The sequence below is a fragment of the Lepisosteus platostomus genome, chromosome 4 (genome assembly GCF_059453375.1).
Source record: "Lepisosteus platostomus isolate fLepPlt1 chromosome 4, fLepPlt1.hap1, whole genome shotgun sequence".
NCBI classification, from domain to species: domain Eukaryota; kingdom Metazoa; phylum Chordata; class Actinopteri; order Semionotiformes; family Lepisosteidae; genus Lepisosteus; species Lepisosteus platostomus.
In genome coordinates, this window is record NC_142614.1 from 842,790 (window position 1) to 859,452 (window position 16,663).

General features: G+C 52.5%; 1 protein-coding gene across 1 annotated transcript; it reads right to left on the reverse strand.

The window, feature by feature from the left end:
• Positions 1–7,346: 7,346 nt before the first annotated feature.
• On the reverse strand, positions 7,347–11,736 carry rhoub (ras homolog family member Ub). The gene is made up of 3 exons (XM_088627317.1): positions 11,302–11,736; positions 9,601–9,659; positions 7,347–8,843 (listed from the first exon to the last, which is right to left on the reverse strand). Exons 1-3 carry the CDS (start codon positions 11,513–11,515, stop codon positions 8,388–8,390), a joined length of 729 nt encoding a protein of 242 aa, XP_088483443.1. The 5' UTR covers positions 11,516–11,736; the 3' UTR covers positions 7,347–8,387.
• Positions 11,737–16,663: the final 4,927 nt, after the last annotated feature.

Genomic DNA, 16,663 nt, shown 5'->3' on the forward strand with positions numbered 1-16,663 from the left:
AAACAGATTAGGTGACGAAACCAGCGTGCTCCATTTGGCATCGTGGGGTGGCAATTAAAACATCAATTGGAGCAATTCAAGCGCTCTCTCTTCCAAGTCAGGTCCCTGACAGCGTCTGGGCTGGGATCCTTCCAGGAGGAGGTCGAGGCTGTGTTGAAGGTTACTTTCCTATTTTTAACAGGAAGTGAGGGGCTGTATTGGGGCTGGTTCTGATTATCTGGATGTGCGCTAGCGTTCGCCTCAGGCTGGCCCCAGTACTGATGAAGCAGCCAGCTGTTCTTCATAGATCTCTGGAGTCTGACCCTGTCTAGCATTTAGACTCACGTGTTTTTGTGTGAGCTCTCTACCGGTGCCATTATTACTTTTTATTAGTAGTAGTAGTATCTCACGTTCTAGCTTACTTCCAGTAAACAAGTTGCAGTGCTGTGTTCTCTCTGTTCTCAGTGGTCCTGTATATTAAGCACAGAGTACACTGTGCTAGATGCTTCCTGTATATCAAGAGACTCTCTTCCACCACAGGGCCTCAAACATAAGCTTTTAAAAGAGGGAATTTTTGTGGATGAGAAAAAACAGCTTCTAAAAGCGCACATTCCTAAGAGCTCAACACAAACCAGTGTCAGGAAGCTGTCGACACGTGCCCTTCCCCTTGCAGCGAGCACACCCCCAGTCCCACAGAAACAAGTCCTCCAGAACAGGGAGGCAGCCGGACAGCTGGACACAGCTGCAGCTTCTTGGAAAAGGAGAATCTGGGGGGATTTTCCATCTCTCATTCTGTCAACACCAGAGTAAAACAGAATAATTAGATTTTGCTCCTTGGCAAAGAAATCAAGGGAAAAGTAGCAGAATGATGCCGACAAAGCGTTGAAATCCCTGAAAGCACTGCAGCAATTAAGACAACAAAGGGATCCTGTGCTGCAGAGGAAGTGTCCCTGGTGCTTTCCTGACCTCTGCCCTCTCTGAGATCAGCGGCGCGGGCAGGTAAAGGGCTCCGCCGGCCGGAAGCCCTCGCGCTTCAAAGGAGGCCGGGGAGCGCGGGGAGGTCTGGGGCTCATGGCAGCAATTAGGGCCGGGGGCCCCGCTGTGCCTGCCAGGCTGGGGGCTCCAGGAAGGGCATTAACCCCGGCAGCCTGGAGGAGCGCAGAGCTTCGTGGCCGGAGAGCAGGCGGGGGTCAGCGAAATTCCTGCTGAAACTGATGTCTGCACACTCACAGGAGCGCACCCGCAATGTCTCACTGGGGCTTAGAAGACACAGGCGTGCCACAGAGCAACCGTGCATCTCCTCGTCAGCGTTTTCATTCGGCCTGTTCATTCTGTCAGCCTCCGTCGCCACTCTCTAAAAGGAGAGAACTGAAAAGGCAAAACCTGAGAACGCTGAACCTGAGAGCAGTTATAGTCACTCCTGATTCTTGACCTGCTGCGCCGGGCGCTGGAGACCAGGGCCACAGGTCTCCGCTGCGTCAGCAGATGATCCAGTGCAGCCAGGGCCCAGTATACAAACCAGTGAAGCTTAAAGTGTAGTGAGGCGCAGCCCAGGGAGCAGAGGGTCAATGGGAGAGGAGAAGGGGGGGAGTGGATGAGGCAGCAGGAGGGAGAGGTTGGAGGATCTCAACCACACTGATCCCTAACGCTTGCTGAACACAAGCACTAGTAGCATAAAAGCAGGGAGCAGTGTGCTGAAGCACAGTGAAATCTCAGTAAAAACAGGGTACAGCATGGAGATGTGTGAAAAACTCCAACAGGAGCTGTGGAAATGAGAGCTCACCTTCTAAAGGGCTGTTCTGCTGAGCGCCAAGGGTGTGCCTCAGTGTGGGAGCATGTTAGTGGAGATCTGCCTGCACCTCTTTGCAGTTTTCCTGTATGATATAGCTCTGCTTTCCTCTTCCATCTGAGCCAGGAGGACACAGTCTCACTGGAGCTACAGGGCAGCTGAACATATTAACATATCAACAGATTAACCGTCTGGCCCCCGGACACCACGGGAAACACCACAAATATCCCATGACAATACCGGCAAACCTGGGCAGCACTGCTGACGGACTGGCGAGTGGTGAGGACTGGACAGCAGCTCCAGTGTCCCTGCATGGAGGGCCTGGGCTGCAGAACGAGAAACCAGAATGACAACAGTGACCAGGCCGAGTCACTGCACAGCAACAAGCCGCTCTGCTGCTGTCCCTGGTCAGAACGGCAAATTCCTCCGTCTCCGTCCCGTCCCGTCTCACACGCTGCGATGCAGACATCCACATGTTTCCACAGCACACACCCAGCAATCAGATCTGTGCACGAAGAAGGATTAAAAACAGTCATTATCTTGTACCATACAAAAACAGATTCGCCTTTCAGTATTAACAGGTTTTTCTTTGTTTTTTTTATGTATGTTGAGCAAAGCTGTTTCATGGAGAACAGCTAAATGCTGCGCTGCTCTTGAAAGTCACAAGATGTGAGCACACACAGGTCTGTGCTGAATCCATGAGTCTCAGGTTTTAAAACCTCTGCGCAAAAGAGGAAGAAACCAAGACGGCTGTTGGATCCAGGACTGCTGTGCAGGTTCCTCCAGGAAAGCAGGTCTGAGACAGAAGGGTGAGGGGTGAAATGGCTGTGTGAACAGACAGCCATGTACCGACAGATGGAATTATGGGTATGAATATTAATTGGCTGTTCATCCAATCATTATACTACTGGAAATGGTACTGACTTGGACAGGTGTGCATCCTCAGATAAGACCGCTCTGGCTGTGCCGTGTAAACCCCGGAGGAAGATAAGGAGTGCTCTCCGTGCGGCCAGACTGGCGCGGTGGGCAGGCGGACCTGCTAGTGCCAGCCCCTGTGTCTTCTCTGCGGGCGCACAATCCTCTCATTTCCTGTCTTAATTGACCCGCAGAGAGGCAGCGCTGTCATTTCCCATGCTATAGCACATCTGCTCCACTTGCTGATAGGATTTCACTCTGCCTGGGCTTCCCCGCTGTGGATAGACTGGGCCCCAGTAACAGGGCACAGGTAGTAGTGAAACTGCCATTTCCTGTGAAGGACTGAGCGGTGATTTTAAAATTCATGATTCTTGCCCCTCGGGCTTGTGGATCTGGAGATGGACGCTGGGCACCTGAGATAAGCAGAAGCTGAAATCCATGAGGTCCCTGAACCTGAATAAAGTTGAAGGCCTTTAGCTTTACCTTACCTGCAGGGCTCCACAGCAGGACAGACTCGACTCCATTAGGACACCTGGTGCAGCTGAGTCCGTTTTTTAATCCTTTATTTTACAATCTTAGTCAAGAGAAAACCCAAATGTCCATTTTTCCAGCAGAGCTTTTACTGGAGAAATTGCAGCAAAGCATCTTGCACAAGGGTACAGCACTGACCTAGGGTCTGAACTCACAACCCTGCGCTGCACAGCCCAGAGCCCTGACGGCTGTTTTCTTCTCCGCTGATCTCCAGCTGGCACATGTGCTTCCCTTGTCAATGTGTGAGACTGCGCCCCCTTGGTCAGCAGGTGAAGAGGCTGCTTTCCAGTGCTGTTTATCCATCTGCTGGCTGCCTCTGTCACAGCAACAGGACGCCTGATGGAACAGGGCCACAGACAGGGAGCTGCTGACTGCAGCCGGGTGTGTTGTCTGAAAGGGGGGGCGGAGGAAATCAGTACAGAGACCTTTGTCTACCTGGATAATTTCAGACAGCCCTTTGAAAACATCAGGCTTTTGTGAGGGCCTGCTTATCTCCCCAGTTCCAGAGATCAAAGCTTTTGGAGAGGCGAGGAGGGAGGGCAAAGTCCCTGCTGTCAACAGCAAATAATGGAAAGGAAGTCCCAGCAAAACAAACCTGTGGATTTTCCACTGAACCCTTCCCAGACAGAGCGAGGAGAGAGCGGGAGAGAGACAATAACCTGGCGAAGAGAAGAGCCCTGCCTGCCAACACACCTAACGCACCCCCCAGTGCAGCAGCCAATCAGATGACAGCTTCATCATTATTAATAAGGGCTGATCAAGCACCGGCTTTCCAAAGGCACACTGAGGTCTCCACAGAGCAGTGAGCCTCTCGCACGGGACTGCTGCCCTGCAGCTTTCACACAGCGAGGTTGAACAGTGTGAACAGCCTCCCTTGACACAGTCACAAGACAACAGCTGAGTCCTCCGTGACCCTGGTCACCAGCAACATGAGCGTAAAAACAGGACAGACTGATTTATGATGTAGCTAAGTAAAGGTGCTACATGCTGGGCTCGTGTGCAGACAGAGCTGGAGTCTCTAGCCCATCTCAACGGAGAGTAACACCAGATCCCGGATTCCTGCTTTACAAGTGCAGTATCTTCCAGAACAATAGTGGGCTTTCTGCCCCTCAACAGAGATGGTTGCAGAAAAAACTTGCTTCCCACTTTCTTAAACATGAGAACTTCCACAAAGCAAAGAAGGCCATTGGGCTTGTCTGAACCAAATCATCTCATGTGGTTTCTAGGTTTAGTTTGGTGGTTAATAGATCAATGCAGCTCATTGATTCGACAATCTCCTCCATCTGTTTATTCAAAGAAACTTCAACAACAGGACTGAACGGCACGTTCCAGACTCCTACAACCCTTTGTGTAATGAAATGACATACCTCCTCTTTAAAGTTTTAACTTCACTTCTCCTTCGTTTCCACAGGTGCTATCCGGTTCGTGCTTCACTGCTCATTCTGAAGTCCACTTGGTCTTCTCTGTTCAAGACCAAAGGGGTCCAGTTCCTTCAGCCTGTCAGTGCAGCACATCCCTTTAAACTCTGGTCACTCCTGAGCTGGACTGACTCCAGAGCAGCAGTCTTTTTTGTTATATGGTGAATACAACTGTACACAATACGCTGTTTGAGGCCATTCATACATACTAGTATTATATATAATACTAGTATATTATAATACTATAACAAAACATCCCTTGATTTAAATTCCGAGCACAGCAGTGCCATCACACCGACCCATGTGGCCTGTTTTTAATTGTTGGGGTGCTAGTGCTGTCTGCCTGTGTCATTCAACCAGCCTGCCCGGGCGAGCTCACTGGAGAACGTTTCAGGTCATTCGTGACACCAACCTTGATAAAAGGTTCTGTGATGAAAAGGACTTTGTTTTCACCTGGGAGATAAGCAAGAGCCCTGGAAGTTTGTCTAGGGGTGGGGACCTTGTAAATAATGAAACATGAAAGTCGGATCTAATCTGCCTCTTGCCGTGTGATATGTGGGACGATGGTGTGATTTACAGGTTTCAGGGAGCTGGGGTGACCTGGTGTTAATCGGAGTCTGGAGCAGCTGTATGGGCGCCAGCCTGCAGGGAGTCACCTGGGTGTTACTACCTGTGTGCGCAGTTTATACAGAAACGATGGTGACAGACAGCAAGACTCCTTACACACTGAGAAAACCTTCGACTGGAGCCCCAGAACAGATTCTTGATGCTTTCTTCCATCATACAAGTGTGTCTTTCTGCCATTGTGGTAAAAACGTGATTTTTCATAGACCAAAAGGCATGAACATTACACATATAGTTTCATTTGTGAATTTTGATTTTTTGCTACATTGTTTTAAGGCAAAATATTTTACTTTTACTGGAAGAAAAATGAGCAGTAGAGCACAGTGAACTTCATAAACTGCACTGTAGCGTCTCTTTCACTCCCACAGTCTGCTGACAGGTCACTGCCTCCACATGACAGCTGATGAGTGATAAGACTGCGGACCGACCTGTGAACCTTGTGCAAGGGGATTTTCAGAAGAGTTATCTCCAGGGTGTAAAAGTAAATGCTACTGAAGCACAGATCACCTCCTGTTCCTTCATTCACACTCTTCTGAGGAGCACAGGGCAACGAGTTGAACTGGATTAGAAGTTAGAACCGATGCACAACAAGTATCCAGGCAATAAAAGTCCTTTGTTAGGAACACTGCTCCAAAGTAACAATGGGAAACAGAATGGAAATTGAAACAAATGAGCCTTTTCTTAAAATGATTTAGTCAAATTAAAGTAAGGAGTTTTGGCTTGGCTGGCAGAACGCTCTTCTGAGCAGCTTGGGAGCAGAAACAACAGAGACAAATACACCACAACCCCAGAACAGATTCATAGTTCTGCTGAAAGAATTGGTGTCATTACAATGCTTGATTAACATGGCTTGTGGCTTCAGATTACACACAGTGAGCACGCAGGAAGCCCAGTTGCGTATGTTGAGTGCAGCCAAACAAAAGAGAGTCCTGTCCTCACATGTCCTGACAGTCTTAACTCCTCCTAAATCAGTTTTCCGGTCCTGCTCCTGGTGGGCTGGTGTGTCTGCAGGTTTTCATTCCAGCTGGGCTCTAATCCATCTAAATCGACTCATTATTGGCTCAGTGTAGCTACGTCTCCCAGTCTTAAAGAGACACAGGAAGCCTGCAGGCACATCAGCCCCCCAGGACCAGGACAGCTCCTCCTCTGACTGAGCAGGGAGAAGCATTGAGGTCAAAGTCCTTTCCCTGCATTAACACTGTGTCTGAAAAAGCAGGGTGAAAAAAAAGTGATTAAAGATAAAGCAGCAGCAAGATTCTGGGATCGATAAACAAACTAGGCAGTTTGGTATCGTCTGCAAATACTGTAGAAGCAGGGTTTTGATAAATGGAGGAAAAATCTCATGAGAAAACACTGAGCTGGAAGAGGACACTTATGGAAGAAACAGATGTTTATGCTGACAAACTGTTTTCATCTTCTAGACAAGCTGGCTAAGCAAATATAACTACAAACAAAATTCTAGGATATTTAGTCAAAAGTATAGAATTCGTATGAATGGACGTTCTGTCAAAAATCATTTAGTACACTTGTAAGGAATCATGACAATGTTTAGCAGTCTAAATATCCATTGGTCTATCCTGTGATCCTGTGGGAAAGGCAAACAGTAGCTCCAGAAGACTGGGCAGGTCCAGGACACGGACCCCTGAGGCTGGGACGCTGACAGTGTTGTGAGGGGAAATGCACATTAGAACCCATGAGAGGCGCGGGACACTGCTGTTCGGGCCTGTGTGTGGCAACAGCAGCCTGGTGGAAGCAGACTGACTCCTCTCTCCTGCACAACCTCAGCCTGCCACTGCCCTTTCTGACTGACACTTCAGGCCTGGGGGACATTAATACCCTGGTCATGCTCAGGCAGTTTTATTGAATCTTTCATTACTGCTTTTGGACTATTCTGCAAACGTATGATAGATAGTCCTTCACGTGCAGGTACTTACACACACCCAGCAGCCTCACTCCGGGTCTGGTGACAGGAGAGCAAGCAGAGTAAGACACAGCCATCTGTCAGCCCAGTCCTGCAGCACACAGACAGGCACAGCCCTCCTCCTGCCCACCTACACCCCGTTCCAGACAGAATCAGGCCACGGGGACAGTTTTATCAGGATTTTTATTTATTGCATCAAAGAACACCTGACTGGTAGGTACATCCCAAGGTGATGCCGGCCACTGAGCAACATACCAGCTGCTGCTTCTACTTGTTCTACAGGCAGGCAAGAGCCAATCTGAATACCTCATGATCACTTATTGTCCAGTAAGACCCGCGGCTCAACGCAGAAGACAAACCGGGCCCGTCCAGGGCCTCATGTAGAACCCTTGTGACTGCAGGTGTAGTCCACTGGCTTGGCCACAGGCTCCCCTGGCCATTACGGACCAATCGGATCCATTCCCCCACTTCGATTGGCCACTGCCTGCCTTTTGGGGGGTAACATGGGCCCCAGGCTGCCTGCAACTTCAGCATTCACATGGCATCACATTATAAAACACCAAAGGAAAAAAAAAAAGGAACAGCTTCTTAAAAATGAGAAGCAACATGATCATTCACAGTTCCCTATCTCACCCACATTTATTGCTGGTGAAATACCTGTAGTTCTTTTAGTGGCTGTATGTACAGAAGTGTGGAGCAATACTGTGGTCCCATCTGTCCATCTGTCCAGAACGCCTTCGGTCTCTTGTCCTGAGCAACAGTCAACATGCTTGTAAGTCTATACTAACAGGGTCAGAGATCGAACGGTGCTCTTCAGGAGTGAACACGAGAAGTGACCGTCCGTGAGGTTGGATGGTGGAGTCAGAAGAGGACAGGACAGGGGAGGGACGGGAGCGCTGGAGCAGGGACACCGCGGAGGAATGTGAAGGTTCGATCTGATTTGCATTTTAGAACGGACAGACGCAGATCTCATTTCCCGCACCGCTGTTTCAGATCACCACAGCTCCGATTACAAAATAAAATCATCCACAGGACATGACCGGGGCATTTTTCCGAGAGAGAAAAACATTTGTGTGAGCTTTGTGAAATAAATACGGTGCGCGATGGAGACGGAGGGGCGGTGGTGACAGGGCCACCCCCGGGTGCCCAGGTCCCTGCGGGAGGACGGTCGCGCCCCTGCCCCCTGCCGCGGGGTCGCGAGGTCGCGGGGTCACTGCACGCAGACGTACTTCTTCCACCAGGCCTTGGACAGCGTCTTCATCTTGTCGGCTGTGCTGCGCACCTGGCGCTCCTTGCGCGCGCGGCGCTCGGAGAAGCGCAGGCCGGCGGCGATGGCGGCGTCGAACACCTCCTTCAGGTTCTTCTGCGTCAGCGCCGAGCACTCCACGTAGGCCACGGCGCCCAGCTTGTCGGCCAGCCCGCGGGCGTCCCCCCCGGCCACGGGCCGCTCCTGCCGCCGCGCCAGCTCGATCAGCACCTTCACGTCCTGCCGCAGGTCGCACTGGGTGCCCACCAGCACCACGGGCGCCAGCGGGCAGCACCGGCGGATCTCCGGGACCCACTTCTCCCACACGTTCTGGAAGGAGGCCGGGCTGACCACGCTGAAGCACAGCAGCAGGGCGTCGGCGCGCGGGTAGCACAGCTGCCGCAGCTTGTCGAACTCGTCCTGCAGGAGAGCCGGGGACACAGCCGTGAGGCCCGGGGACACGGACACGGACACGGACACGGACACGGACACGGGCGGGCTCCTCGGGCCGGGACACTTGCGGAACGGGCTCACTGACTGGCGTGAAAACCCGTCCTTGTGCCAATGTCTCCTGCAGTCTTGTTCTACTGTTTCCTCTTGTTTTCGAATGAACAGAGGAAGATTAAACACTGCAGCCAAACAGCTTAAAGTATGTGTGCTGGAGGGGGGGCTGGAATTCGGCGCAGCGCAGATTAACTGGGGTGGAACCTCGACACACCCCCACCCCCCTCACAGATCAGCACTTATGGTCTTAAAGCAAACTGTAATTGTCCCAAACAGCACCTTCCTTCTCATATCATTTCACATCCGACCCCTCTGCACGCAGCGCATACACAGCCCTGCTGCAGGACACCGTTCCCACTGCCTTGAAAACAATGTTTATGGCTTCAGGAGAGAACAGGCTTATCATGTGCAGCAGCTCTGCCCCAGCTTGTCTCTCTGGCTTGCTGGCTCCCGTGTGTACTAACAGGGCAGAGCGCACGCACTGCGCTGTGATAAGGAGCAGGGCTCCTGCAGCTCTGGATGTTTGCCCAGGTATTAACTGTGCTCTCCCCCAGCACCGCACGCCCGTCGCGAAACAAAGGGCCCAGCAGCTCCAGGGCGATGCGCTGTGCGCGGGCAGGGTGCAGAGGGGGTCGCCCCAGGGGGGGAGACGGGCGAGAGACGTGCTGCTTACCTGCCCCGCGGTGTCACAGAGCTGCAGCTGGACCGGCATCCCGTCCACCTGCACCACCGCTGCAATCAGAGGAGAAGAGTCAGACCTGAGCTCAGCCTCCCAGAGCCCCCATCCCCCCAGGGGAGCCCCCAGTCCCAGAGTGCCACTCTCCCAGAGCCCCCACCCCCCAATCCCAGAGCCCCGCGCTCCTGGCAGGCCAGCAGCAGGCAGCAGAGGGGCGACTCCCACACAGCCGCCGCTGGCGTCCGCAGGGCCCCCTGCACACGACCCGATGGCGCGGGGAGGGAGGGGCCTCCAGTCTGCAGTGAGGTCTGTGTCCCAGCACAGACAGGAGCTGCGAGGGAGACCTGCGGCCTCTGCTCCCGCACTGGAAGCTGACCAGTCTGCTGACGCTGTTGGCGACGAGCAGGAGCTCTGCTCCCAGAACAGCAGCAGGTCCACACTCCAGCACGGCCAGACAGGTCCGCTCACCACAGCTCACGCTCCGCAGCAGACAGCCCGAGCTCGAGCCGCCACCACAGTCTGCCACACTTACTCCTCAGAGGAGTCACCAACCAGCCTTTCAGCCCATCTGGATTGTTCCACACTCCCGCCACCCTTTGTGTAAAGCTCTGTTATAAATGCTCTTCTCTGAGCCTGGGAGATGTGCCTCTCTAAAGGGAGTGGAAGACCTGCAGGGCCCTGGGCGGGTCAAGACTGGACCCTGTCAGGGTTCTGGTGAAAGACCCAGCAGTGTGAAGGGGCACCAGGTCTCCGCTGCCTATCTGCTCCAGTATGGGACTGTTACTGGGGAGTCTCTTGGACAGCACAGCGCTGTGACTATCACACAGCCCAGAGAAAGGGCGTCTGTCTGCAGTGGAGAAGACAATGGACAAGTGTGCTATTTTTAAACCCGTGTCTGTGAGTTAGAAAAACTCGTCTTCCTGAACGGAAATGACCGGGGTTCTAGTGTTTGGTCTGCTGCGCAGCGCGCGTGCGAGTCGGGGAAGGAGAGTCGCCGGTGGGTCGATCAGGGGCGCAGTGGTGCCTGACTGGACCCCAGCTCTCGCAAACTCCTCCCGAGCTGCCGTGCGAGGACGCGATCGCGGAGGGGCTTGGAGGCGTGGAGGAGACCTGAGCGAGGCGCCGCGCCACGCAACCGGCTGGCCTGAGTCGCGCATCGCCAGCGGCGCCCGGCGAATCCGCGCTCCGGCGCAGTTTACATCCCGTCCGGTACCGACAGCCCAGCTGTCCATCGCCAACGGGGAGAAGCGCGCGCCCCCGGGTGCTGGCTTGTTTCTGCTGTCCCGGTACTCCCTCCGCAGAGACGCGCAGACCCCCTCCCGGACCCCTCGGCCCCTCGCTGGGCACCCCAGTGCGCCGAGAGCCGTGCATCCCGAGGAGCTGACCAGCTGTGCGCGCGGCCCTGGGTTCGAGCTGCGCGAGCAGAACCGGGACGGGGGGCAGAACCAGCCCGAGTTCCGGGCCAGACGCGGAGGTTTCGAGGACTCGATCACTTCCCGCAGACCTCTGGGGTGACGGAGTGGCAACAGTGCCTCAGCAGACCTGAGGCTTGGGCTTCACCGAGCTCCTCTTCCTCGGGCTCCTGAACGTCAACACGTTTCCCGCAGCAGGACGTGTGTCTGCCCAACACGAACCCGGCTCAGGAACGGCTCGGGGCTGCAGCCAGCCAGAGCGCCAGCGAGGAGACGCGCCGCTTACCTGAGAAGTCGTCGAAGGCCGTGGGCACGTATTTCGTGGGGTAGCCGTTGGTGGTGTAGCTGACCACCAGGCTGGTCTTGCCCACCGCCCCGTCCCCCAGCAGGACGCACTTCAGCGGCCGCTCCTGCGCGCCGCCCGGGCGGGCCGGCCGGGCCCTGTGCGGCGGCACCGGGGGAGCCGCTGTCCGCTGACCCACGGGCGCGTCACGGGGCATGTCGAGACCACTCCACGGACCGGCTTCTGCGGAATCCCCGGAATAGATGAAGAAACGCCGATTCTAGAGCACAACCGCTTTCATTTAAAAACACCGGGTGTAAAATGAAAATAATTCAAGTTTGAGGATTCATTTCCGAAAGACTAACTATGTATTAAAAGATATCCCTGCTGTGCAAACCTCCTCGAGCGCACGAGCACTGGCAGAAGCGCGGCCGCGAGACTCCGGTATAAACCGCGAGCTCATTAGCCTATCCCCGCCCCCGTGTCGCGTCACCGCGCTTTCAAACCGCCGCGCGCGGAGGACTGGCCGGAGCACTGTATTCCCATAGCATTTAAAACATGGGAAAAAAGCCCCTTTCCGACGCCATTTCAAGCCGCCTTATCATTGAGTATAGAAGAAAAATGACACAGCACTATGTAATTAGTGCCTGTATTTATACGGTTACGTGATTTATTTGCAGTGTAGGAGGCTGCAAAGGGCTGGAAACGGTCCGCGCTCCTAACACAAACATCACGCCGCGCTGCGACACGTGCCATCGGATCAGATCCTGCAGGTCGCTCAACACTTACACACTGTCTTGCACACTACATTAAATTCCGGTAGATAATTCTGTTTTATTTACTGTATTAACCTATTTTATGCTCAGCGCCATGAGGTGAAGTGGGTTGCCTAAGAGAGATCGTGATTATTGATCACAGGCGGTCAACAGCCGGGAGGTCCTGGGTATCGATTCCCTCACTTCAGTTACCTGCTGCGGCGTTTGCGATTGATCTGTTTGTGATTAGTTGGTTACAGAAGTCAGGTAAAGGAAACTACAAAATTTACTACATCTGTAGCATTCCGCTGGTGAGCAAAAAAAGGAAAAAACACGAAATTGTGGGGTCGTACACAGTAATGTTTTGTGGGATACCTCATAACACCGCAGACACGACTGTTTTTGTACAGGAGCGCATGCGCTTCCGTGTTTGGGTGACCTAATTATAGAATGTGATTGTTATTATTATACACTATTATGACACACGTTAGAAACACACATACACGGGTGTCTGTATATACAGAGCGAGTCTATAAAGCGCAATATGTCATCCAGAGCAACAGAACTGAGCTGTCTGGATTACTCACGGCAGAAATAATCACAGCTTCGACTGCAGTCTGTGACATTTCCTTAGGTTAGTAGTAGATATTTCTGTCAACACCGCAAGTGTTTTTCTCAGTAAAAGGAGAAAACAGGCTCTGAGTTTTGTTTCCCAAAACTCTTAATGACGTCTTTCTGCACAACCAACGGTATCGATTACCGTGTGTTTGCGTGAGTTACACGCTATAACTATCACAGACCCAAACAACATTCATAACCAGCGGCGAACACTGTCCCGAAGCAGGACGATCGTGCAAGCAGAGAAAATGTCAGCCGAGAGGTGTGGAGGGGGTGACGGGCGCTGACGGAGTGGCAGTCGCCAGGAGCCCGAGTAATATCTGTGTGATAAACCCCGAGCCTCGGAATATTAATAACGACCCGACATGCCCGGACATGCCGCCTCGGCCGGTCTCCGACCACCTGGCGCTGGGGGGGCTTAACGGGCTTTTATTTTTACAGTCGACTTACAACAATAATAACAAAGATGAAAAAAAAAAGTTTCAAAACATCCCCTGACAGTTTGCATCAACATGCGGGCCTTCACTCGGGGAAAACACCAGGACTATCAGAAATTACAGGCCTCTGCAAATCGTGTAGAATTGACGCAAACTTCAGAGTTACACTCTGCTCCCGCGTTAGAGGATACAGTATTAATAACAGCTGTCGCCAGTCCTGTCTTGACGTTTTGTGCGTCCGCCTTCGAGTCTCGTCATTAATACTGTAGTAACTATGAGACCAGTCCGAGGGCTGCATGCAGTACCTCAGAAAGGTTACTGTTCTACATTCACATAATCAGCACTTTGTTCCCTGGGTTTTTTTTTGGATACTTTGCGCTTTTACATTAAGAGGTTTATCTCAATTTAAAATACCCTTCCGGGAGTCTGAGATGGCCCGCGGCGTTTTGCCTACGTGACGCAGACCGTGTGCGCACGAGGGGCGCGGGGAGTGGAGTGGGTCCCAGCGCTGTCCGGGTCACTCAGGCTGTGGAAATTTAGCACCTCGTCCGCAGACAGCGTCTCAGCCACAGCGAGAAACGAGCATTTAACCGCATAGGTTTATAATCCGGAGATGAAATGCTCGCATTGTTTAACATGATCTATGGAAACCAGCTACAAAATGGACAGTTGAAAATCAGCTTCATTAGTTCAGTTCACAATACATAATCCGTATTGTTATGAAAAAAGCTACAATGTGATATTTAAAATCTAATGAGTATGAACCGCTGCACTCAATTGCTCTGGCTTGCTATGTGACTAAAGTCCCTTTCAATGCTAACAAAGTGATGGCTTTGTATAACAATGGCTTAATGTCCCAGCTGTAGGTGTCTTTAGACTCATCAATGCACAACCTAACTGACTGAACTGCTGCTGAGTGGAGTGGCGACCGGCTGCATCACAATGGGGCTTCAACGGGACAGATGAGTCTGCAGCGCCCTCTGGTGGACACCGAGAGAATTCTTCTCCACAAAAAACCATCCTTCGCAGTCAAAGTGCTACAGATGCCTGTACATCAATATAATTTGAAATATGACCTAACAGCAATTAAAACAAACGACCAATTAAAAAACAACATTTTGAAGCAAAGCCACTGCAATCGCTGAAACAACTGATTCAGTCCAGCAGTCCTGTGTTCACATAAACACTGTATCCCTGTGGAGGAACCAGGGGGCAGTCTGGTCTGTGCCCTGGGGCAGGGGCAGGGGCAGTGAAGGGGGGGGGGACGGGGGCAGAGCCCGTCCTGCGGAGAGCCAGCACACACTCCTCTCCTCCCTCCCGTCTCCCGCAGGCCTGCCCTGAGTGTCGGAGCTGTGCCTGGTCCTCAAGGCAAGCAGGGGCACCTCTTGTCCGACGCAGAGGAAGCTGCACTGCAGCAGCGATCAGCTCAGAGCGCTCTGGAGAGCAGCCGGGTCCCCATTCTGGGTGGCCCCCCGCCAACAGCACCCCAGCACACCCTGAGATCCCGGTCCTCTGGAGTTTCAGATGAGCAGACAGAACCTGCTCCTTATTCTGGTTTGTCCACCTATTGCTTAAGAGTAATTGATCGAATATAGGCTGTCTAATAAATATATTTCTCTTGGCTTTTTGACAGAACATGCTCCCCACACTCACGTACACTTTGCCATGACAGTTTGCTGAAGGAGCAGTCGCAGGCGGAATGGAGAAGACAGAGCCACAGAAATGAAGAGGTGGATCACGACGCAGGGCAGAAACCGTGCACCACATGCGACCTGTAACCCTCTTCACCAGCTTTGGTTCCACAGTTTAAGTGACTCCAGTTTTTTACTGTCTCTACATAACTCCCTCGCTAAAACTCGACTCCTGTCTCAGATCCGTCCCTGGGCCTCTTGTCTCTGTGGGCAGTGCCTATGTCTTTCAGTCCTGTGCCCTGGAGTCTCTGAGCACAGCTGCCATGAAGCCACGCAGATTCGCAGTGCTGTACAGTAGGTGCTAGTGTACCCTGACGCCACCTGGCTGCAGCACTCTTCCCTCGCTCCTCCAGCCCACGTGAGCCACGCTGTGGGACTGGGCAGGGCTCGGAGTATCTCTCTTCATTCTGGAGCAGCCAGCCAGACCCTACTGCCCCCTGCTGGGCAGCCTGCACAAGGGATCTCTTAGAAAACTCTCCCACAGAGGACAACAAACCCACACACAGTTAGTTTTCCAAGAGCTCCAAAGTTTTTTTTTTCGTCACTTTTATTTATTGCAAGAGTCAAAGTAGGGTATTTTATACTTGGTAACAATACAAAAAAATCAATAATAACCATAATAATACTAATAATGACATTTGGATTCCTGTATTAAGACTTTCTCGTGTCTCTCTCAGAGCTGGGGGACTTCGGAGGCCTCGCTGCACCCTCAGGTGCCAGTGTCCCAGGCGCTGCAGAAACGTCTTCACTAACTTGCTACGTGCAGAGGTCCTCCTGCATCACAGGGGCCGCTGTCATATTCACATAACGCTTAGTGGTGCGCAGGGCTCCCCCTTGTGGTGGTGCACTGGCAAATTCTACTGTTGCAGTGCAGCTCACCCAGTTAACACTTTCCTGAGTTTTCACCAGGGAATGGGTGAACAAGAAAAACTAACTTTGATCACTGGGATTCGTGGTTCTTTCATACAAATCACTCAAGATTCTGGCTAAATGGGGCCGGACCTGCTTGTGAGTTGATGCAACACTCTGCTTCTCTCTCCTCCTCCAAGTTCTTCTCTTCTTGCTGAGGCTGGGGCCACATGTCCACTGCCAGTCCAGATCCCATCACGATCAAGCGGAGGAAGTAGACTCAACTATCCCTCCCGTATGTAAAATGTGATACGATTCCAATCGCTGTGTAGCACAACACACCCGACGATCTCCGGTCCTCGAAAGCATACGCTTTTTATATCGTTGTTAGTACAGACGAGGTCTGTCTGATCAGCTTGTGTCCTCCTGCGAGCTCAAACAGCAGCTTGAGCTGAGGAGCCTGCAGAGACGATCGTATTACCTACACTGTATAACAGCCTGGGAAATGAACTGTATCCCTGCGCACACATTGGCCAGGCAAGCAGAATCCTGTTCCTGACCAGCGAGGCAGAGCGCAGGGTTTCTGCACTTTGACCCGATTTCACTGGGGTTTTACCTGCATGTCAGCGTGGTGTAGCCATGCCCTCACTGTGTCCACTAGATCATGGAATAACACCCCCACGGTCCACTGCAGTCCAGCACAGTGAGGACGTGTTGAAGCCACAGCAAAACTATGGTAAAACCCTGGTAAAAATGCCGGCATCAATACCGCAGTAGGTTTCGCAAGGGAAGTAATGGCGGGGGATTGGAAGTCTCTGGTCTCTGCTGAGCCGGAGCTGAACCCGAGGCTGTGCAGGTGATCCCGAGTTGCCGCGCATTCCCACTGCGACTCCGGAGCAATCCGGAGGCAGACAGGAAGTGGACTTCTGTGGCCCACAGCTCGGACACAGAGGAACTCGGAAGAAGAATGGAGCAGAAGGTGTTAAAAAGAGAAGGAGAAACAGCTAGAAACTAC

Bases quoted from the DNA above. Each gene is read 5' to 3' on its own strand.
- rhoub (XM_088627317.1), bottom strand. From the start codon at position 11,515: ATGCCCCGTGACGCGCCCGTGGGTCAGCGGACAGCGGCTCCCCCGGTG. The intron at 9,660-11,301 runs GTAAGCGGCGCG...CTCTGATTGCAG, and splicing joins GGCCTTCGACGACTTCTCAG to CGGTGGTGCAGGTGGACGGG. The intron at 8,844-9,600 runs GTAAGCAGCACG...GCTCTCCTGCAG, and splicing joins TCTGTGACACCGCGGGGCAG to GACGAGTTCGACAAGCTGCG.